This window comes from Monodelphis domestica, chromosome 3 (genome assembly GCF_027887165.1).
Source record: "Monodelphis domestica isolate mMonDom1 chromosome 3, mMonDom1.pri, whole genome shotgun sequence".
Taxonomy (NCBI): Eukaryota; Metazoa; Chordata; class Mammalia; order Didelphimorphia; family Didelphidae; genus Monodelphis; species Monodelphis domestica.
Genome location: NC_077229.1, coordinates 515,395,669 through 515,420,467, shown reverse-complemented (window position 1 = coordinate 515,420,467; position 24,799 = coordinate 515,395,669). Strand labels below are relative to the sequence as shown.

Sequence of the window (24,799 nt, the reverse complement as noted above, 5' to 3'; positions counted from 1 at the left end):
TTCTGCCTTGGAGCCAATACACACTATTGACTCCAAGACGGAAGATGAGGGTTTAAAAAAAAAAAAAGAGTTCCTGTAACAAGTTGCTACTGTTCCAAATGTGAAGTTTTTGTGGGTTTGCGGGTGTGTTTAAAATTCTAAATTGAACAAGCAGGACTCTGGGTTTTAATCTAACTGGATGCACTGACACTTTTTTCTTCCTATTATTCTCCTTTTTTCTGCGACTCTCAATTCCTACTTAATCTTTTCCATCTCATTTTCCCAGTTCCTGCTTCTAAGGATGGCTAGACCCACTTTGATTTTCCGTTCGCCTTTGCCCGGGAACGAAGGAAGTCGGTCCCTCGCGGGGAGCCGTCCGAGCCGGCCGGCTGTTGGCCTGCGGCAACATGGCGGCGGTCTCAATGTCAGCGGCTCTGAGGCAGGCCCTCTGGGCGAGAAGGGCAGCGGTCGCGGCCTTCCGGCTTCCCACCAGGTAAATCGCATTTCCTCGCTGGCTCACTCTGTGGTGAGGAGCCGACCCCCTCCCTAGCTATCCCCCGACGCCTGGGTCCCGCGGTTTGCTGAGGTCAGAGGGAGGCCCGGAATGGGCCTTGTAGCTCTCCCGCCCCGTGACCCAGCTGCGCCGGAGTCAGCCTCAGCTCTCTCCGTACCCGGATGGCCGAGGGCTCCTGGCCCGAGAGCAGGGGCTTGAGGCGGAAAAAAGAGCTACAGGAAGGACGTCCTGAACCTCCGCCGCCCCCGGGGACGAGGAAGTGGAAAGCCCGGCGCGGGGGAACTCGGGGATCCGCCCGGGAGTCCTCCTCCCCCGGGGGGCGGGGGGCCAGAGCGGAGGAGATCAAGGGCAGGCGGCGACTCGAGTCCCCCGAAACCCCTTTCCTCTGGATTAGGAGGCTTCGGTGATGCATTTGCACCTCGAAATCGGGTCCGTGGTCCTCCTGCGGAGGAGCGGGAGGCTTGTCAGTTCCTTCTGGCGAGGTTGGACGTGAGATCCAAAGGAGAGTTGAGAGGCTGGGAGTCCGACGCCTGGATGCGGACTTTGCCGTGACGCCCTTGAGTCTTTGGGGATGTTCTCCTCTCCCTTCAGGCCTCCCTTTCCGTCCCCCAACTAAAATTCCCTTTATGATGGGCTTGTACTATCTAGGGGTACTCTGGGAGGAAGGTGAACGACACGGTGAACCTTGGGGCTGTGGAGGGCACTTTCTGTCTCCTCTTTATGCTCGGGACGTTTATTTCCAGGGCTGATCGCCCTGACGCGGTACAGGACGTCCCCAAGGTCTCGGTGCAATTTGAACAGCCAACATTTAGGCAGTGCTGACTAGTGCCAGATGCTGTGCCAAGGTCCCCCGAGACTCGCAGCCACCCTGGCAGGAGGTGCTGCTGCTACTGAAATGGAGGCAGCTAGGTAACAGGTAGCGAGTGTTTGAAATGGGATTGGACCTCAGGTCTTCCTGGCTCCTGGTCCAGCACTGAACAGTGCTGCCAAGCGACTTCAATGCTGAGCCTGAGATCAGGAGTTCTTATTTTTGTGTGTCACGGACCCCTTTGGCAGTCTGGTAAAGCCATGCAGCTTTTTTAAATGCATAAAATAAGTATGTAGAATTGAAGAAGAAATTAATTATGTTATCAAATGATCAATTATCGAAATAGTTCCTACTCACATGTAATTGCACATAAACACATACATATACAGAAACATACATCCGTACATAATGGGAAAACTACAGGTTATTAACCTGGGGTCCATGCAGCTGTGTTTAAAACATATATGTGTGGGCTATTTGTGTTTTATATGTATATATATTTTGACGATACACATATGATATATGCATCATGTGTTATGTATACCTGCATATATAATTTCATGGATTCCAGGTTAGTACCTCATAATTTGGTGGAGAGGCATGTTCAAGTTCTGTGAAGGTGGCAAAAATTAAAAATAACCCATGGCCAAATGCAAATGAATACAGTATAAATTATAGTCCCTAAGTGTAAAGGAAATGCAGAGTGCACTGAGCTAACCAGAGTTAACTAGGAAAGGTTGTATATAGAGGAACTGAATTTTGAAAGGATAGCAGTTGGGGGGAAAAAAACCAGACATGTCATTCAGTGACAGGAAAAATACACGACTGGGAGCAATAAGGCGAATTCTAAGATGGGAGAACAATAGATTGGTTATTGAATATTTGAATGAGACATATGGAAAGATGGTCTTCCATCTCAAGATCTCATGTTATAATTGGAACTGGGTCTGGAACAAGTCTTCCAGCTCAACTTTTTTTTTTTCCTTTAAGGTGATAGAATGATGACTGGAGCTGGAAGGGACTTTAAAGATCACCCAATCAAATCATTTTACAAAATAGGAAATTGAAGCCCAAGGATATTAAGCAAAATCACAGGTTTCGGAAGTATTAGAGGCAGGATTTGACATTATAATCAATGCTTTTTCACTGTGCTATGTGGTCTATAAAAGTTGGTGATATATATCCTTAAGTTGAAATTAGAATGGGAGGAAACCGTTTCTACCCTCCCAGTTACACCCCATAGCTAGTCAGAAATTGAACATACATTGATTATCAGATACAGCTTGTATTCCTTGAGTGGCATTGTGGTTTAAAAAACCTAGAAGACACCAAGGTTGGTGAATCACTTAATTTCTCATTGCTCTAAAAATTTCCAAGAAATTAAGGTGCAGGAAGGTTTCTGCATTGGCAGAAAGTTTCTTCATAGCAGATTTCCTATTTCAGTGAGCTCAGAGACTTCAGTCCTTATCTGGAAGATAATTCACTATTTACTCAAAGTTAAAATTTCTGCTTGCAAACTGAATATATTATAAGGAATTGAGAACTAAAATCATATACCTCTTACATACTTACTAAGTAGTAGAATTGGCCCTGTTTCAAAATATCTAAAAATTCATCAGGTAAGAATAATGAAAGTTAATATAATTAATTCATTCTACTGCCTCATTTGAATTATATAACAACTCTTGCTTAAAAACTACAAATATTTAAACAGTTTAAAGATAGTAAAGGAGTAAACAAATATAAGGAAAACGAAGGCAGTAAAGAAGGTAATGGGGATACAAGAAGAATAATCATAATTTTTTCAGCCAATTAAAGATGTGTATGCCAGCAGAATGCCTGGATGGGGCTAGAGGAAAAGAAATAGCTATTACATATACTTGTTCTTCCTGTATCCCCATTATCTTCTCTATTGCCTTCATTCTCCTTGTATTTGTTATGGATATTGTATGCTGTGTTTTCCACATTTATATTTTATTTTTTATGCTCTTCTTACCTTTGATGACTGAATTCCCTCAAATGAAATTCATAGATTCAGCACTTGCTATTCTCTTGGACTGTATATGTTCAATTACATATTTACTGACCAACTTGTAGAAGGTTTAGTTATCTGAATCTTCTCTCTCAGCTTGTCTTGTAGGGACCTGCTTTCCCATTTAATATCTAGTTAATTAAAAGTAGAAGAATTTGAGAATATATAGGAACTCAGAGTAAGTGGGAGTTCCAGAAATCTGTAGAGTACTACTTGATATATGGAAACTAGGATTGCCAAAATTTGAGAAATATTTAGGACTATTCAGAACCATTATGGCTGCTGCCTTGAACTTTCAGAAGATAATATAAACAGGTACCAGTCCATCCAGGTTTTTATTTTGTTGGCTGACCCATCCAAAGCTGAGTTCTTAAAGCTTATAAGGTATTAAGATTAACTTCTAATAGTACTGTTTAAAAATTGTTATGTTTATTAGAGGAAGGGTGAGGCAAGACCCGCACTAATAAATAGGCAGGTCTCTATGAAAGTGGATTGAAATTATATTGGTTTTTGAATAGCCTTTAATTTTTTCCTCTCTCGTATATCTGATTAGAGAGGGGTTTGTCCTTCTCTGAATGGAAAGTGTTCAAATGTAATAACCAGTATATACACTGGTGAAATGCTTCTTTAAAAAAGCCTACAATTACTATGATTTGTGACAAGTCCAAGGGAATAGTTTCCTTTATTACTTTGCTATGAAAGACAATAACGGAAAAATCAGATGCTGATCTATGTAATGTAAATATTACCATTTGGGTCTGAATATAGGCCATCCTTTTCCTCAAAGGCTTATAAGTCCTCTGATAAAATGTTTTTATTTTAAATAAAAATATATGTACATAAAAATGTATACATATTTTTCCTTTGAAAGAAATTTCATTTAAGCCTGTACTCAGACCAATATTATAATATAAAATATAGGCATCAAATATTTTTTCTATTAAATTGTAACAGTATCAATAGTTTAAGTTGCTATATTTGATTAATTGCCAAAACATATTGACCTATATAGTCAATCTATCAATCAATAAACATTAAGTGCCTATTATATGCCTGACACTGGTAGGCAGTGGGTGGAGCACTGAGGTGGTTGAGTTGAGGTGGGGTACAGAAAGAGGCAAAAGACTGCCCTTGCAAGGACTTCACATTCGAATGTCTTAAAAATAATGTCCTGTTAATTAAAATAGCATGGTGTTTTCTTCCTTGAATAATCTAGATTTATATTTCATACCATAATTCTTTACTATCATCATACCACTGTTTGTTACAGTAAAAACTTCAGTTCTAAAATGAGGTCTGAATAACTGAGCTTGAAACCCTGATAAGTGACAATTATTGCAGGGATTGATAGCCAGTCATTCATGTTCTCAATCCACAAATACAACTGCTAGTACTTAGGGGGTCCTTGAAATTTTTTTTTTTAACGTTAAGTCAATTACTAAACATTTATTAAACAGTGTATTGTAGGCAGTTAGGTGGTACAGTAGAATGCCAGGCCTAAAGTGAGGAAGACATCTTCCTGGGTTCATATCTGACCCAGACACTTACTAGCTGGGTGGTCCTTAGCAAATCTCTTAACCCTGTTTGCCTCAATTTCTTCTTTTGTAAAATGAGCTGGAGAAGGAAATGACATTTTTGCCAAGAAAACCCCAAATGAGATCACAAAGAGTGGGACACCACTGAAAAAAATGACTGAACACTTGCCAGACGTTGTGCTAAGTATGTGCCAGACATGTGCTAAGTCGGGAATACAAAGAGAGTCAAAAAATATGTTCAGAGGAATCCTTATACCTGGAAAAGTTGGGAACTTTCGACTGAGTTTACCAATTTGTGCCCCAAAACTTTTAAAATTATAATCACTGTTTGGAGATCTTTCTAAAATAAATGATTCCTTCCCTAACTTTTTTTTTTAACCCTTACCTTCTGTCTTAGAATTGATATGAAATACTGATTCTAAAGCAAAAGAGCTTTAAAGGAGTAGGCAATTGGGATTAAAAATGACTTGCCCAAGGTCATACAGCTAGGAAGTATCTAAAGCCAGATTTGAAGCCAGGATCTTCTGTCTTAAGCTTTGACTGTATCCAGTGAACCACTTAGCCGCCTGGAGTATTTTGAATATAATACTTTTAATGATTTCAGATAATCCCTGTGGACAGTAATTATTGTTCTGTGGTAGTCATACCCACAGAGAGGTAGGAATTTTTTTTTTTAAACCCTTACCTTCCGTCTTGGAGTCAATACTGTGTGGTAGAAGAATGGTAAGGGCTAGGCAATGGAGTCACACAGCTAGGAAGTGTCTGAGGCCAGATTTGAACCCAGGACGTCCCATCTCTAGGCGTGGCTCTCAATCCACTAAGCCACCCCGCTGCCCCCTGAGAGGTAGGACTTTCTGATCTTATATCAAATGTATAAGATTAAACACATTACTTTCTGAATTCTTAGGGCTGTTTTCATAAGCAGTCTGTCCCATTCCTTGCTTTTACCTTTCTCTTCTTGCAGCTCATGGTATGCCTGTCTGTAGTAATTCTCTCTTCATGTTTAATTTGCTTTTTTTAATTTGTGATGAGCTCCAAAAGATGAGATTACTGAGTTTTAAAAATTGTATATAAAGTTAGTGTACAGGTTGTAACTGAGATCTTGAGAATTCTGGGGATAAAGTGTATTCCTGGGCTTATTAACCCCAAAGAGGTCAAATTCATATATTTGTAGCAGTACTTTTTGTGGTAGAAAGAAAACACCATAAAACAAAGTTTATGATTATCAATTGGGAAATGGTGGGCAACCTGTGATTATATTAATATAATGGAATATTATTATGATCTAAAAAACAACAAATAATGAAGACTTCAGAGAACCATAAAACCATAGATTTAGAGCTGAAGGCCTCTTGAAGGTTATTTACTACATACTTTCCTTTTTACAGTTAAGGAAATTTAAGCCCAGCAAAGATCAAATGACTAACCTAAAGTCACACCTGTAGTGAGCCATAGAGCTGGAACTTGATTTAATGGACTGTGACTTCAAAGGCTGTGTTTTTCCCACTACAATGCACCATGGAAGATGACTTATATGAATTGAAACCAAGTGAAGAAAGGGGACTAGTAGCCAGAAGAATCTATAGGACGATCGCAATGTAAACAAAAATAGCCCCCAACTCAAGTTAGCCTCAAAGGAATTTCAACAATCAGCCTTGGTACGGAGGATACTGTTTGTCCTTCCTTTTCAAAGAGGACCGGTGACATCATGGATACTGCCTTGTGCCTAGCTTGGATTGTAAGGGAGTCAGTTGCATAGTCTGCAGCCTCATTCACTCTTCCAGAGTTGTCCAAGTCCTGTGGCGATCCAATTGGTGCTGGCCCGGGATGTGTGGCAGATCGTAGAATCTTTAATTCTGACCATGCTCAGGCACCGCACAGTGCCTGCTTCAAGTCACCTTAAAGGCTTTGGAACAAATTGTTCTCATCTGCTCATTCTGCTGGGGAAAGTCTTCACCTTGGTTTAGCTTGTCTGTCCAGATGATTTTATCCTTTACTAGGAAACAGATGATGGAACGTACTTCCCTTTTAAAAAAATAAACCCTTACCTTTCCGTCTTGGAATCAATACTGTGTACCGGTTCCAAGGTAGAAGAGTGGTAAGGGCTAGGCAATGGGGGTGGGAGGGATCAAGTGACTTGCCCAAGGTCACACAGCTGAGAAGTGTCTGTGGTCAGATTTGAACCCAGGACCTCCCATCTGTAGGCCTGGTTCTCAATCCACTGAGCTACCCAGCTGCCCCTCATACTTCCCTTTTTTCAGTAGAGAGGTTGGAAATTATGAGTCTGAAATGTTATGTACACTGTCAGCTCCTGTCTTTTTGTCACATATGGGGAGCTCAGGGAGGAGTAATATCTTTGGTATGGAGGGCTTGTCGTGCCCTCCTAGGGCAGCTCTCCAGCCTCTGACCCCCACCTGACACCCAGCTCTCCCTTGTGGCTCCCAGTAGCTGCTAGCATGCTACTGCGGCCACACCCCGGGCAACGGCTTCCACAGGCCGGCTAAACCTTGTGAAGGGAGCCATCGGGTCGTCGCCGACCCCTGGTGAACCAGGGCTTTGCTCACCCAGCATGTGAAGACTGTTTCGGCCGAACAGATGGAAGAAACCAATAAGAAGGTTCAACGGCTGAGAGGGCGACGCAGCAAAGCACCGTGGAGTGCTCAGGGCGTGTTGGAGCACAAAAGACAACACGGCCATCCAATGCAGCTCAGGAAGTCTCCAGGTGTAACGACTTTTCGTGCCTCTGGACCCAGGCTTCCAGCGCCGAGAGAGGGACTGTCTTTGTGCATCGACTTTTCCACTTAAATCTCCTTCACGCACAGGCCTCTTTGTGCACAAAAACACACAAAGACAATCGTCATCCTCCGTTGTTGAGAGACCACTACCACCGCTTCATTTTTGTTTTTCTTCATTTGAATGTGGGATCTAATAGGAGAACATGTCCGAATTAGAGTAGTGTAAACACAAAATACATCATTACGCAAATGAATTTATATCCTCAGACATTTGGATTTTCCTCTGATGGTGTAGCTTGCCGCCTATCCATGTCTATCCATAAATTTGTCACAGAGTCCACCCAACATACTAGAGGCCTTACCCTTTTTTCATCACTCTCCCAGTGATACCAGTGGAACACACTTGGTCTCTTCAACCTCTTTCTTCTTAGGTTACATTTCTCTGATGGTCTTACTCCAGTTCTCTGAAGTTTCTTTCATTTTATGCTCCATTCTAATCTACCTGTAGTTTTTGATACTCCATTGCTTTTCATTTTCATTTCTTCAGAGACTGTTGTATCTTTATCCACTTGGTCTTTCATAATGGATAACCAGGCCAACCTCTTGTAAATGATTTCAGCTCTCTTCCAGGAGCTTTGTAATATGCTGGGGCTCCACACAAGCCCATACAATATAATCTAATGAGGAGCGCCATATAGAGATTGTCTCCTTCTGTAGACAATCCCTCTTCAGTTTTCATTCCTGCTTTACATCTCTCCCATCATATGTTCACCTTGGTGAATATTCATTTCCTTATTTCATATTTCACCCTGTGTATATGACAGGAGGATTGTTAAACAAGGTTTTTATTTAAAAAAAATTTTTTTTTCCCCAATGAATCTTGAATGATTTTAATGTAGTGATGGTTCAATACCTTGTTGGAAAATAGCCTTTTAGATGGTGGAATTTTCTTTATTGACTCCCACCAATTGATCAATCAACCAACAAACATTTGTTAATCATCCCATATGTGTTGGGCACTGTGATAACCTCTGGAGACATGAAGACAAACGAAAAACAGTTCCTTTTCTACCCAAGCTTATATACAAACGGAGCAAGACGACAAGTACGTACATAAATAGCTCCTGGCAATCTGGTTAATAAGTCTGTGAACACTTCTTTAGAACAAGGTTTTTAAATGCATAAAATGAACAATATTAGAAAAGAAACCAATTATATTTAAATAGTTATAAAACCTTTTTTAAGTTTCCAGACCCCAGTTAAAAACTTGTATTGCTTAGGTTAAAACAAGATATATGCAAATCAAATACAAGTGCTTTTTATGGTCAACAAACAGTAAAGACATGGAATAACTTGATGGTAAATATGTCCATTGGAGGGAATCAATTGTGAAAGCTTGACCTTCCGTTTCTAATATCCTCTTTGAGTATATATCTTTGATACACAGAAAGATGAATCTCAGAAAATTTTAGTGCAATTGATTAAAGTACATTTATGAGTGGGTAGTTTTTGAAGTTACCTTGATCATATTTGTTGTAAAGATCTTTGCATGTCTTTTCCTTTTCTGCTTATTATTCTTCCATTTTTATCTTTAGTTTCCCTTAAAGAAATAACTCAACCTAGTTTTATTTCTTACCAGGCATTTTCTAAACTGTTCATTTTTTTCTACTGTGAGGTGATGGTGTTACTTATACATAATTCTTTGTAATATTTTACAAACAGATATATATTTTATATCATCATCTCTCCTTGGCAAACAAGTCAGGTATTTGCTAACTAAAATAGTCTTTTGGTCTTGTTTTATGACAGTTGATTTATATCAGTTAAATTTCCATATGAAGTTATTATAATTGATGTTGATACAGTTTGTCTATTATGAGATAACAGAATTAGAGCTGGAAGGAACGTTAGAATCCATCAAGACTAATTCCCTTGGTTTATTTTTTTAAAGTTTATTTTATTTTTAGGTAAGGATTATTTCCTCTCTCTCACTTAAAAGAAAAACAAAACTCTTATTACACATGCAGTCAAACCAATTGAATTCCTAAATTGCTCATATCCAAAAATGTTTTTCTCATTCTGAATCTTGAATCTAACAACCATCAGGAGAGGGTAGGTAGCATAATCCATCATCTGTCCCCTGGAACCTTGCTTAGTCATTGCACTAATCACAAGCCTTAAGCCTTTCAAAGTATTGAAAACTTCATATGAATACATGATTTAGATAACTTTTCATTGTTGTGGTTGTATACATTTTTTTTCTTGGTTCTGCTCATTTCACTCTGTATTAGTCTTTCCCAGAAAGATTTCCCTGAAATCATCTTTTTTTTTTTTTTTTTAATATATTTTATTTGGTCATTTCCAAGCATTATTCGTTAAAGACATAGATCATTTTCTTTTCCTCCCCCCCCCAACCCCCCATAGCCGACGCGTAAGTCCACTGGGCATTAGATGTTTTCTTGATTTGAACCCATTGCTTTGTTGATAGTATTTGCATTAGAGTGTTCATTTAGAGTCTATCCTCTGTCATGTCCCCTCAATCTTTGTATTCAGGCAGTTGCTTTTTCTCGGTGTTTCCACTCCCATAGTTTATCCTTTGCTTATGAATGGTGTTTTTTTCTCCTGGGTCCCTGCAAGTTGTTCAGGGACATTACACCACCACTAATGGAGAAGTCCATTACGTTCGATGATACCACAGTGTGTTTGTCTCTGTGTACAATGTTCTCCTGGTTCTGCTCCTCTCGCTCTGCATCACTTCCTGGAGGTTGTTCCAGTCTCCATGGAACTTCTCCACTTTATTATTCCTTTTAGCACAATAGTACTCCATCACCAACATATACCACAGTTTGTTCAGCCATTCCCCAATTGATGGGCATCCCCTCGTTTTCCAGTTTTGGGCCACCACAAAGAGCGCAGCTATGAATATTTTTGTACAAGTCTTTGTGTCCATTATCTCTTTGGGGTACAGACCCAGCAGTGCTATGGCTGGGTCAAAGGGTAGATATTCTTTTGTCGCCCTTTGGGCATAGTTCCAAATTGCCCTCCAGAATGGTTGGATCAGTTCACAGCTCCACCAGCAATGAATTAATGTCCCTACTTTGCCACATCCCCTCCAGCATTCATTACTTTCCTTTGCTGTTATGTTAGCCAATCTGCTAGGTGTGAGGTGATACCTCAGAGTTGTTTTGATTTGCATCTCTCTGATTATAAGAGATGTAGAACACTTCTTCATGTGCTTGTTAATAGTTTTGATTTCTTTATCTGAGAACTGCCTATCCATTTCCCTTGCCCATTTATCAATTGGAGAATGGCTTGATTTTGTGTACAATTGATTTAGCTCTTTATAAATATGAGTAATTAAACCTTTGTCAGAGGTTTCTATGAAGATTTTTTCCCAATTTGTTGTTTCCCTTCTGATTTTAGTTATATTGGTTTTGTTTGTACAAAAGCTTTTTAGTTTGATGTAGTCAAAATTATTTATTTTACATTTTGTGATTCTTTCTATATCTTGCTTGGTTTTAAAGCCTTTCCCCTCCCAAAGGTCTGACATGTATACTATTCTGTGTTTACCCAATTTACTTATGGTTTCCTTCTTTATGTTTAAGTCACTCACCCATTTTGAATTTATCTTGGTGTAGGGTGTGAGGTGTTGATCTATTCCTAGTCTCTCCCACACTGTCTTCCAATTTTCCCAGCAGTTTTTATGAAATAGTGGATTTTTGTCCCAAAAGCTGGGATCTTTGGGTTTATCGTATACTGTCTTGCTGAGGTCGCTTTCCCCCAGTCTATTCCACTGATCTTCCTTTCTATTTCTTAGCCAGTACCAAATTGTTTTGATGACTGCTGCTTTGTAATATAGTTTTAGGTCAGGGACTGCAAGGCCCCCATCATATGTGTTTTTTTTCATTATTTCCCTGGATATCCTTGATCTTTTGTTCTTCCAAATGAACTTTGTTATGGTTTTTTCTAAATCAGTGAAGAAGTATTTTGGTAGTTCAATGGGTATGGCACTAAATAGATAAATAAGTTTGGGTAGGATGGTCATTTTTATTATATTGGCTCGTCCTATCCATGAGCAGTTAATGTTTTTCCAATTGCTCAAGTCTAGTTTTAGTTGTGTGGCGAGTGTTTTGTAGTTGTGTTCATATAGTTCCTGTGTTTGTCTTGGGAGGTAGATTCCTAGGTATTTTATTTTGTCTAAGGTGATTTTGAATGGGATTTCTCTTTCTAGTTCTTGCTGCTGAGCTGTGTTGGAGATATATAGAAAAGCTGATGATTTATGTGGGTTTATTTTGTATCCTGCAACTTTGCTAAAGTTGTTGATTATTTCAATTAGCTTTTTGGTTGAATCTCTAGGATTCTTTAAGTAGACCATCATGTCATCCGCAAAGAGTGATAACTTGGTCTCCTCCTTGCCTATTTTGATGCCTTCAATTCCTTTATCTTCTCTAATTGCTACTGCTAGTGTTTCTAGTACAATGTCAAATAGTAGAGGTGATAATGGGCATCCTTGTTTCACTCCTGATCTTATTGGGAATGCATCTAGTTTATCCCCATTGCAGATGATATTAGCTGTTGGTTTTAGATATATACTGTTTATTATTTTTAGGAATGACCCTTCTATTCCTATGCTTTCTAGTGTTTTTAATAGGAATGGGTGTTGTATTTTATCAAAGGCTTTTTCTGCATCTATTGAAATAATCATGTGATTCTTGCTAGTTTGCTTGTTGATGTGGTCAATTATGTGGATGGTTTTCCTAATGTTGAACCAGCCCTGCATCCCTGGTATGAATCCTACTTGATCATGGTGAATGATCCTTCTGATCACTTGCTGGAGTCTTTTTGCTAGTATCCTATTTAAGATTTTTGCATCTATATTCATTAGGGAGATTGGCCTATAGTTTTCTTTCTCTGTTTTTGACCTGCCTGGTTTTGGAATCAGTACCATGTTTGTGTCGTAAAAGGAGTTTGGTAGAACTCCCTCTTTGCTTATTATGTCAAATAGTTTGTATAGTATTGGGATTAACTGTTCTCTGAATGTTTGATAGAATTCACAGGTGAATCCATCAGGCCCTGGGGACTTTTTCTTAGGAAGTTCTTTGATGGCTTGTTGGATTTCAATTTCTGATATGGGATTATTTAGGAATTCTATTTCCTCTTCTGTTAGTCTAGGCAGTTTGTATTTTTGTATATATTCATCCATTTCTCCTAAATTGGTGTATTTATTGCCATATAATTGGGCAAAGTAATTTCTAATGATTGCCTTAATTTCCTCCTCATTGGAGGTGCTGTCCCCCTTTTCATCTTTAATGCTGTGAATTTGCTTTTCTTCCTTCCTTTTTTTAACTAGATTGACCAGTACCTTGTTTATTTTGTTTGTTTTTTCAAAGTACCAGCTTCTTGTCTCATTTATTAAATCAATAGTTCTATCACTTTCGATTTTATTAATTTCTCCCTTAATTTTTAGGATTTCTAATTTGGTTTTCTGCTGGGGGTTTTTAATTTGATCGCTTTCCAGTTTTTTCATTTGCATTTCCAATTGATTGATCTCTGCTCTCCCTTGTTTGTTAATATAAGCATTCAGGGATATGAATTTACCTCTGATTACCGCTTTGGCTGCATCCCAAAAGGTTTGGAAGGATGTTTCGCCATTGTCATTTTCCTTGATGAAATTATTAATTGTTTCTATGATTTCTTCTTTAACTAAACGGTTTTGGAGTATCATATTGTTTAATTTCCAATTGGTTTTAGATTTGGTTTTCCATGTACCATTACTAATCATTATTTTTATTGCCTTGTGATCTGAGAAGGCTGCATTCATTATTTCTGCTTTTCTGCATTTGTGTGCTATGTTTCTGTGACCTAATGTATGGTCAATTTTTGTGAATGTGCCATGTGGTGCTGAGAAGAAGGTGTATTCCTTTTTATCCCTATTTATTTTTCTCCATATGTCTATTAATTCTAATTTTTCTAAGATTTCATTCACTTCTTTTACCTCTTTCTTATTTATTTTTTGATTTGATTTATCTAAATTTGATAATGGTTGGTTTAAGTCTCCCACTAGTATGGTTTTATTGTCTATTTCTTCCTTAAATTCTCCTAGTTTCTCCATTAGAAATTTGGGTGCTATATTATTTGGTGCATACATATTGATTAATGATATTTCCTCATTGTCTATAGTCCCTTTTAACAAAATATAATTACCTTCCCTATCCCTTTTGATCAGGTCTATTTTTGCATTGGCTTTATCAGATATCATGATTACCACTCCTGCCTTCTTTCTATCAGTTGAAGCCCAGAAGGTCTTACTCCATCCTTTAATTCTGACCTTGTGGGTGTCAACCCGCCTCATGTGTGTTTCTTGAAGACAACATATGGTAGGGTTTTGGATTCTAATCCATTCTGCTATTCGTCTACGTTTTATGGGTGAGTTCATCCCATTCACGTTCAAAGTTATGATTGTCATTTGTGGACTCCCTGGCATTTTGATTGCCTTCCCTAATTCTAACCTTTTCTTCTTCGGCTCTACCTTTTAGTCCAGTGATTTACTTTGAAACAGTCCCCCTTGTCCCCTCCCTTGATGTTTCCCTTTTTAGTCCCTCCCTTTTTGTTCCCTCCCCCTCCCCCCTCTCTTACCCTCCCTTTTTGTTCTCCCTCTCCCCCTCCCCCCCTTGGTTTTCCCTTCTCCTTACCCTTGTTGGGTAAGATAGAATTCAAGATCCCAATGGATCTGGAGGTTTTTCCCTCTCAGAGCTGATTTCCCTGAGATTGAGGTTTAAGTAACCCCCCCCCCTCTCTTCCTCTCCTTCTTATAGGAGTTTTCTTCCCCTCCCCTTCCCATGTGAATCTTTGTGTGAGAATGATTATTCTATTTGGTCTTTCTTTACCCCCTATTTATACATTACATTTTCCCCACATGTTAGTATACATAAGTTGATATAAATGTAGTCCTTATAGAAGAGAGTTTGAGTAAAAGAAGAAGATAACATTTTCCCCTTTCCTTAATATTTACCTTTTCAGGTATTCCTTGCTCTTTGATTTTCGGTATCAAACTTTCCACAGAGCTCTGGTCTTTTCTTTGCAAAAAGTTGGAAGTCTTCTATTTTGTTGAATGCCCATACTTTCCCTTGGAAGTATATAGTCAGTTTTGCTGGGTAGCTGATTCTTGGTTGGAGACCCAGCTCTCTTGCCTTTCTGAAGATCATGTTCCATGCCTTACGATCATTCAGAGTAGAACTTGCAAGGTCTTGGGTGACCCTGATTGGCATTCCTTTATATCTAAATTGTCTTTTTCTGGCTTCCTGTAGGATTTTTTCTTTTGTTTGATAGCTTTGGAATTTGGCAATTACATTCCTGGGAGTTGTCTTTTGGGGGTTTAGTGTAGAAGGTGTTCTGTGAGCTCTGTCAGTGGCTGTATTGCCCCCTTGTTCTAGAATCTCTGGGCAATTTTCTTTGATTATATCTTGTATCACCATGTCCAGTTTGGTGTTTATTTCTGGCTTATCTGGGAGTCCAATTATTCTTAAATTATCCCTTCTCCCCCTATTTTCCAGATCTATCACCTTGTCGGTGAGATATTTTATGTTCTCTTCTAATTTCTTGGTATTTTGGCTTTGCTTTATTGATTCTTGCTCTTTTACACGATCGTTGTCTTCCAGCTGCCTGATTCTGGCCTTTAAAACCTGGTTTTCTTTTACAGTTTGGTCAAACTGGTTTTGTAGATGCGTGAATTTCTTTTGCATTATTTCCAACTTTTCCTCCCAGAAGGCTTCCATCTTTTTGGTCATTTCTGATTCAAATTCTTCATAGGTTTGTGGAGAGTTTCCATTTCCTTTGGAAGGTTTTGGAGCATTTTCTTTTATATTATCTTCTGTCTGCTCTGTATTTTGTATTTTGGCTCCATAGAATGTGTCCAAAGTCGCCCCTTTCTTCTTATTTTTCTTGGTATTTTGGGGCTTCTGTGGTTCTGTGGAGTTTGTCATCTCTGAATGTGGAGGATTAGTTTTTCTTGTCTCTTTCTGGTGTTCAGAGGCAGTCCTGGGCAGATAGTTCTATGGGCTTTCCCTGGGTTAAACTGAATATGCCTCACTGGAACTGGAATGGAAGGGTCGGACCACGAGGCCACACTCTCCCCCCCGGCTCGCTTTCCGGAAGTTGCCTTCAGAATCGCTGGCCGTGAGGCTGTTTCGTAGGCCTGCGGGGGGATGGGCTGCCGCTTCCCCAAGCTCGGAGAGCACAGACTTTCACTGAGACTTGGATAGCAGGATCCAGCCCGTGAGGCTGTCTTGCCCGCCCTGAGGGTTGCTGTTGTTTTGACCAGCTCTCTGCAGCGGAAGCCCCAGGCAGTAACTTTCACCGGGACTGTAGAAGGCCCTGAGGGTTGTTGTTTCCGAGGACCCTGCTCTCTGAGCCGGCCGGGCTGCGGCTTCCGGGAGCCTTGGACTCTGCGCTCCTACCCCTGAGGTCCGAGTGATCTCGGGTTCTGGCTTTTGAGGGGAGCCGTACCTTTTGAACCGGGTCCAGGTCCAGGAGGAGGGTTCCCAGGGTCTGTGCTGTTGATCGTTTTGAATTTCGGCGCCTTAGGAGCTTATCGTTTGAGATTGGTCGGGAAGGGTTTTCCGGAGATCTGAGCTTTAGCTTTCTCTAAGCCGCCATCTTAACCGGAAGTCTGAAATCATCTTTTTTATCATTTCCAATGGCACACAGTATTCCATTACATTCATACAGTCATTTCCTATTTAGTGAGCACTTTACCTTAGTTTTCAGTTCTCCTTATGGAAAAGAGTTCTATAGATATTTTGACACATATGCCACCTTTTCCTACTTGAATATTTTGCAACTAGACCTGTTAGTGGAACTGTTGATTCAAAGAATTTGCACATTTGACTCAGGGATTATAGTTCCAAATTATTTTCCAGAATGGCTCTACCAATTCCATAACATCACCAACAGTGCATAATATATGTCTTCTTGCTCCCCTGTAACCTTTTCACTATTTGCCTTTTTTTTTGTTATCTTTGCCAAAATTTTGATGGATATGAGGTGGAACCTTAAATAAATTTTCATTTTCATTTTTCTAGTTATTAGTAATTTGAAGTATTTTAAATAATCTGTCATATATAATTCTTACATGTAATAATAATAACTTATATGTCTGCCTTATGAGAACTACCTCTTCATATCTTTTGACCACTTATCATTTGGAAAATGGCTCTTATTCTTATAGATTTGGATCAGTTCTTTTGGAAATGAGAACTTTATCAGAGAATTTCCCTATCAGTTTTTCCTCCAGTTAACTTTTTCTCCTAATTTTAGCTGTACTGGTTTTGTTTATGCAAAACCTTTTAGATTTTGTGTTATCAGATTTGCCTTTTTTGTCTTCTGAGATCATCTATCTCTTGTTTGGTCATGAACTCTTCCCTTGTTTATAGATCTGAAAGGACATTTCTTCCCTTTTTTCCTATTTTGTAATATGAGCATATATATCTAAGTCATGTATCTATTTGGAGTTTATGGCATGAAATATGGTATATGATATGAAATATAGATTCAAACTTAATTTCCTCAATTTTACCGATGAGGAAATTGAGGTTTGAGAGATAAAGTGACTTGTTTAGAGTTTCATAACTAATAAGTATCTGAAGCAAGATTCATATTCAAGTCTTCTTTACCCTCAAGACCTAGGTGCTGCCATTGATCATTTTCCATGATCAATTATTTGTTTAAATTGTTTGATGTTGAGTTGTTTCAGTTGCATACCATATATTTTTCTCATTCTTCTTCCTCTAGCAGTTTATTAATTCTGACCTTTGCTCTGAGAAGTTTGTGATATGACTGTACACAGCTGTTTCAGAGATGACTCCCACAACAATAATGACTCTTTTCTTGTCTGTTAAAGTTTCCATTTTTTGTGTGTGTTTGATGGTATTCAGTGCTTGCCATGTCCAGTGCCTACTGATTTCTTTTCTCAAAGAATGTATTCATTTTATAAAGGAATAAGTAAGGCTTCTTTGTAGTCTGCAAACCTTTAGCCTTTCCCACTTCTCTTTGACTCATGTTGTATACTGTAGTTGTCAACATTATCCTATAATTTAAAGAAATTATACCACCTAATCGATTTGGCAGCTTAACACAAAAAAATGTAACCGAGGACAAGGAACTGCTCTCCCAACCTGAGGGAAAAAGGCTCTTGCAAAGTCAAAACAGGTAAATAACACGCAAAGTATGTGTGTTAAATCACATAGGCTTCTACTTTTCCCCCCAAGCTTTAATAATGAGTTGCCGTGATTAAAGAATTTATTGACCCCTTGCCAGGTACTACTGATGATAAGCCTATTCACACCTAGCTAGCACTCACAAAGCAGATCTGGTCTACTGTCAGGCCCACATTAAAGCCTTGTTACACCTGCCAGAGCTTATACATTATTAGTTAGCTTTCAAGAATTCAGTTAACTTCACACCAAGATATGATAAGTCTAGCAACCAAGTAAAATACAAAATAGTCCCCAATCCCTCTTTTTCTGTAATGGCAGGGTCAGAGTAAAAAAAAAAAGTGGGGGGTTGGGAAAAGAGTGCTAAGAATCACGTAGTTTTTAAGACCTTCTGTAAACTTAAACTTGGCTGTAGGAACTCTGAATGTGAGATCCTTCCAATCTGATCTCACATTACAGGATCACAAACTTGAAGCTGGAATGGATCTCACTAGTCATCTAGAGAAATCATCTAGGAAGCTAGGTGCTGCAGTGGATAGAGTGCAGGACCCGCGTCAGGAAGATGCTAGTTCAAATGGATCCTCAGACACTTACTGTCTTTGTGACCCGAGTAAGTAGCTTAACCTCTCAGGCTCAGTTTCCTCACTTATAAAATATGGATAAAAATAACATCTACTTTCTAGGGTTTCTGTGAGGATAAAGTAAGATTACATTTGTAAAATATTTTGCAACACCTTAATGTAAGGCACTACTTAAATGCTTTATTTGATTAAAAAAATAATCTGAAATCAGATCTTCTGACTCTAGCCAATGCTTTTCCAGAGAACATTCAACACAAAATTATAGGAATGACAGGGATAGCATTGTCAGTTTTTTCCCAAATCACTGGTAAAGCTTTATTCTTTCTCATCCATACAATAACAGTACTTCACTTGATTTGTTAATCCAAATATTTTCTAATACTGATAACATGAGTGGTTTAGAATTTTTTAAAAACAATTTTTGCTTTTTTTATATATGTGTGTATTTAGCACTTTAGAAGTAGTCAGTTGCTATATTTTAGTAATATTAACTAGTATTTAAATAGTATTTTAAGATGTGCAAAACACTTTGCAAATAATATCTCATTGGATCCTCTACAGTTCTGGGAAGGTAGGTATCATTCCCATTTTAGAGATGAGAAAATTGAGGCTAACCTTATTTGTAAGGGTCCTACAGTTAGTACAGCTAATAATTGCCCAAGATTGGAGATCCCTTCTAGCTTCAGGTCTTCCTGAATCAAGGTGCAGTACTTTATCTCCTGGGCCACTTAGCTATCTTTCAAATATGTTCTTTTCATATTGATTAGTACTACCATAAATATTCTTTTGTGGCTTTATTGCTGTTTCTTAAATATGGGTTTTATATTGAAAGACCTAAGACTTGAACACCTCCTCAAAAGGTATCTTCCCCAACTCAAAGAGTAAAACCTTTCTTTCAGGAAGAAAGTTTATGATTACTTGTTGTTATATTTTTATGTATTAGATACTCATATCAATGACTTTTTTCCTTGAGAAAGTGTTTTCTCCGAGGAAAAGCAGGCATTTTCTTGGTGATCACTGTGGAGAAAGCAGGCCATGTTACTACTCTCTCTAGAGACTCTTGTTCTTCCTTTGGAAGGGCTCAGGTTTAATATAGCACAGCTGTTGAACTCTGCCCTTCTCTGTTTTAAAAGTAAAGTATTTTATCCTTTAAAATGGAAATGCTTTTTAAGGGAGGTGGTCTTTGGCTAGATGAAGACCTTTCACTATGAAAGTTTCATACTTCTCTAGAGTCCTTTTGTTTCAGAGCTTTCTTAGAATTATTTCAGACGTTGGGAACTCTGAAAGGAAATATCTGCGTGACTTTATGAAGCAAATTTTGTCACATCCTTAACCAGTGATAGAAGATGGTTTATTTCTCTCTGTTTTCTAGACTTCAGATCCCCCCACCCCCATTTAACTTCTCCATATACAAGTAATGGACCTTGAATAGGCCTCACCAGACAAAAGACCCTGTTCTAGATGACCGTTCACAAACCATATGCTTCTCCTAAAAATGTCAGTCTGTCTTGATGAGCTTTAAAGTGAATACAGATGTTTCAACCTTGATGAGGACTACTATTCTTTGTGTAGAGAACAATCTTTTTTTCCAATATACTTATAGACCAAAGTTACAGATGCTCTTTTTATATACAGTTCTCTCAGTCTAATAAAAACATAGGCCACTGCTATTTGGTAATTTGAGTTTGAAAATTTCATTTCTGGCTTGTCCTGAATCTAATGGAATTTGGAAGAATTGAAATGGTCAAATTGTGGATGCTAAATTTGAATTATTTATATCTTATCATACTTTATGATCTATTACTTTATGACTAATTACAGTTTAGATAAGCTAACTAAACCATGTAGATAAGCTAACTACTATTTTGAATAATTACTAGACATTTGTTAAATGCAAATTTTTAGAAGTTATATATTCTTAGGCTGAGATTTGTACTGAGAAAAAATACTTGACTTTAGGTTCTGTTCATTTTGAGTCTGGAGCACATTAAAAGTTTTGCTGTTATCGATCTTAGTAGATTTTTCATGTGATTTATCTGAACCATAGAGGATTTATATTTATGTTCACATTTATGGTTCCTACTGTGAATTGGATTTTGAAGTCATTGTCAAGACTTAGGGATATGAAATGAAATCTAGATATTGAAGGCATGGATTTGAGCTTCTCTCCAAAAAGCCATTTGCCGAGTAAGGGCAAATAGAAGAGGTGATTGAAGACTGAATTGACTAGAATGATTGAGATCAAGAATTTATTGGAAGGAAATACTTCACTACCTTGGAACTGAATGTAGATAAAGGGAATATCTTTAGAAGCTTATGTTTAACTAACAGATCAAGCTTTAAAAACTTCTGAAACAGTAGATCAGAGATGAAGGCTTTCTTTGCCAATTACTTCTCAGCACTGCTGTCAAAACAATCTTCTTAGGCACTGATCTGACCTTGTTATTTTGCTGTTTGGAAGCTGTCACTGATTCCTTACTTCATCAGTGATAAAATGTAAAATTGCTCAGGTTGGCTTTTCAGGCCCTTCATAGTCTTCCTCCAGCCTATCTCTTCTCACAGTTGGTCTTTCCAGGTTTATTTCATACATAGTCTGTGTTCCAGCCAAGTGGACTATAATTTTTTCTCAAACTGACATTACTTCACATGTCTCCATGCATTTGCACATGCCATCCTTCATGGTTGGAATGTATTTTCTCAACTCTTCCTCCGAATACTTCTGCTTTTTCAAGGCTCAGTTCATGTCCAACTTCCTCCAGGAAGCTCTCCAGTCCCTCTTAGTGCATCCTTCCTCTTCAAACACCCTCAAATGTTCTTATCGGAGTATTAGTTCATCTAATCGAACTCAAGCCTGAATAGGAGGAATCCCTTCTGTAACATAGCCAATAAATAGTTGTTATCCAGGTTATAGATGTCATATTCCCCTTACAAGAGTGAGCATTCCTTAAAGATAAAGGTTTTGTTTTTGTGTTTATATTTGTAGGACCTTGAATGTGTTAAGTGTTTATGTTGAATTGATTAGTTGAAGTGATTAGGTGGACTCAAGCACAAGGCAAATAGTAGCCATTACTGGTTGAAGAATTTTGTCAGGCTATAATCATGTGTGTGTGTGTGTGTGTGTGTGTGTGTGTGTGTGTGTGTGTGTGTGTGTGTGTGTGTGTGTTTTGGTGGTCGTAGCTGTTGTCTTCCTCAATAGAATGTAAGCTCCATGAGGACAGGAGCTAATCTTTTTTGCTTGTATCTATATTACCAGTTTTTTGCACAGTACCTGGCATATAATAATTACTTAATAAATATTTGTTGACATCTTTTTCTTAGATATAAAATCTCTGGTTATTTCCTCACTTACTAAACTTTACCAACTGACTAGCCTCAGGTCAGTAAATATATACTCCTTTATGACTGATACTTTCATTAAAAAAATGTGCTTTGTTTTTGTTTTAATTCCCGTCATCCTTGAACATCAGTTTTTACAGATCTAAAGTTGCCATTTCTAAAGATATATTCACTTTGTCATTTTTTCTCCCCCATATTTCCTCTCTTCTATGGTATTTATGTAACAGATTAAATAAAATACTGCATTTTGCGTGCTTGGAACATCATAAAATGAGAAAATACTTCACCAGATCAAAGTGATAAAATAACATCAGGATTTTAGGTAGATTTAATTACATTTTTTAATTATATAGTCAAATAAAAATAATAGTTTGAATTCACAAAACTCTTATTAAAGAATCTTTAAGATTCATCTCAGTAATTATAATATTCTTAGAAGATAGAAACAGCTATATACATCCAGTTACATAAAAAAGGTTGTAAACATATCTTTGGGCTGGTAGAATAAGTTTTCTTTTCCAGTGATTAGCAATTAGCAATGTGAAGTACCACTAAGAAATATTTCCATTTTTAATTAGTAAGAGTTCTGACACTTAAAAGGGTAAGTAAACTTTAGTTATTCCAAAAACTTATTGATATAGAATTATTCTGACTTGCCCAGAAAAAGAGGAATTACTTTGTATTAAAAAAACAACAACACAAAACTACCGTCTTCTTTTTGTAATGCAAATTTAACTCCACTTAACTTGGAAAAGTAGAATGGTGCCAAATTGTTGAGAGCCTTGCAATTCAGGGTATAGGAGTTTGAACTCTTTAGGCATCAGGGAACTATTTGCATAAAAACTATTTGTTTTGCCAGCAGTATGGATTCATGTCAACTGTTATTAAGTGTCAACCGGGCCCTCTTCTAGCAACTGGGAATACAGAGATAAAAACTGTCCAAAGTCCTGTCTTTACACTCTTAAGTTAGAGCCTCGTGGGGGCAAAAAAGAGATCCATAAAATTGCTGGAACTTTTGAATATAGATAAGGAATATTTTCTTAGAGCCTCAGAAAAGGCTTCACTGCAATGGTAGCATCAGAAAGGAGCCCAAAGAACAATTCAGAAATTGTGAAGGAGGACACTTTAGGTATTGAATCAGGTCTACATGTAAGTGGTTAATGGCATGCTTTCAGAAAACTGTAAATTGTCCAGTTTGGGGGAGAATACAGTGTGTGAAGGGTTTTGTGGAAAGAACACAAAACTAAATTATAATTTTTTCTCTGCTAATTAACTGCCTGTATGATAAGAATAGAGAATTGAGTTGGTACCAGATTGAAGAAATCCTAAATTCTAGGATAAGAAATCTGCATTTTAGGAACAAAGTGATACAACAGTCCACACAGGTGCTAATGTGGCCATTGTAGTAGAATTGTGAAAGTAGAACTAGAAGAAAAGAGAACAGGCTTTGGAGAGATGAAAAATTAAGAAGACTTGATAGAAGATTGGAATAAAGGTTGGAGAGAGAGAGAGAGAAGAATGAAAGGTAAGTTAATAGAAGGCTAGGTAAGTAAATAATAGTGATACTGAACAGAATAGTGAAGATAAGAAAGAAGAACAGATGTAAGGAGAAGATAGAGTTTTAGAGGCAAAATAAGCTCTGTATCTACCAGTACATCCAGAAAGAGAAGTTCATGGAATGATAAATCTAGAACTGAAAGAGATCTTGAAGGCCATCTAGTACCACACTTTCATCTTATAGTTCTGGAAATTGAAACTCAGGGAGGCAAAGTGACTTGCCTAAAGTCACACAGATAATAATGTAACTAAAGACTTGAACCCTGGACTCGAGTCCAAAGTTACCTCTTTCTACAATGGCATGTCATTTATGTAATCAGTTGGCAACTGGAGGTCTGAAGTTCAAAAGAAAGATTAATATTGGAGATATGGAATGCTAAGAGAGAAGGAAGAGAAAGAGAAGTGAAATGGTTAATGGACAATGAGAAATTGAAAATACTTGAGAAAAGAGGGGATCATTGCTGAAATGGGATCCGGAAAAATGAAGGACCAATCCGTGAAGAATCATTCAAGAAGAGGGATTTTCCTCAATAAGGAATGGGGAATATTGAATTTGAATGAGTGACATAGTTGATGTAGTTCTAAAACACCTTATTAAAGTTGTGTGACTGGACAAGTCACTTAATCTTTGAGCCTCAGTTTGTACATCTGTAAAATAAGAATAATAATAGCACTTCATAGGTTTGTTAGGAGAATCAAATTAGATTATAGATAGATAACACCTTGTAAACCTTAAAAGATTATACAAATTATTAGTTATTCTTTGACTAAAGATGGAGAAACATTAGAGCTCTAAGATAGATGTTTTCAATTTTCTCAATGATTTAACAGGCTAATTAAATATAGAAGAAAATTAGGACCTTGAGAAAGGAACATTTAGAATAATAGTCCATGTTCAATAGTTGATCTAATCAGAGTAGAAAGATCATAGATTTAGAGCTGGAAGGGATTTAGAGATCATATAATCCAAACTCTTTATTCTACAAATGAAGAAACTGAGGTTCAGGACCTCTCTGACTTGCCCATTGTCACATAGGCAGCAAGGATCAGAGGTAGGATTTGAAGTCAGTATTGTGCAGCAAGTCAGGAATCTACCTGAGATCCTGATGTAAGTTCTCCATCCCTTTTTTTTTTCCAGGTCAATGGTTATCATTTTTCTTTAAATATTTACTAAATGCACACTGTGGTTTCAACACTGTTTTAGATGATGTATTACAAGTATAAACCATAGTCTTTGCTGTTAAGAAGCACAAAATATAGTCGGAAAAACAAGATTAAAGCACATGAAACTGTTGAACTTAATATATGTATGCCCTTAAAACTCATAATGGGAACACACAGTGTTCCCTGGACAGCCGTCTTAGACTTCTGTCCACTCGCCTGCCAGAAGCCTGGCCTTCTGCCCTTCCTCATACTATTCCATGGATCTGTTTCTTAACTGATTCTCTTACTTTCTTTTTTCCCCCCTTTTTTACAAGTACTAAAATATTTTTTATTTTAATTATTTTCTT

General features: G+C 37.9%; 1 protein-coding gene across 1 annotated transcript in view; it reads left to right on the top strand.

Moving 5' to 3' along the window:
• Positions 1-269: 269 nt before the first annotated feature.
• Positions 270-24,799, top strand: part of NDUFS4 (NADH:ubiquinone oxidoreductase subunit S4) — a 124,097-nt gene continuing 99,567 nt past the window's right edge. Inside the window, exon 1 of the mRNA XM_007486296.2 lies at positions 270-472. Coding sequence (XP_007486358.1) covers positions 387-472 — 86 coding nt within the window. The 5' untranslated portion in view covers positions 270-386. The remainder of the gene's footprint in view (positions 473-24,799) is intronic.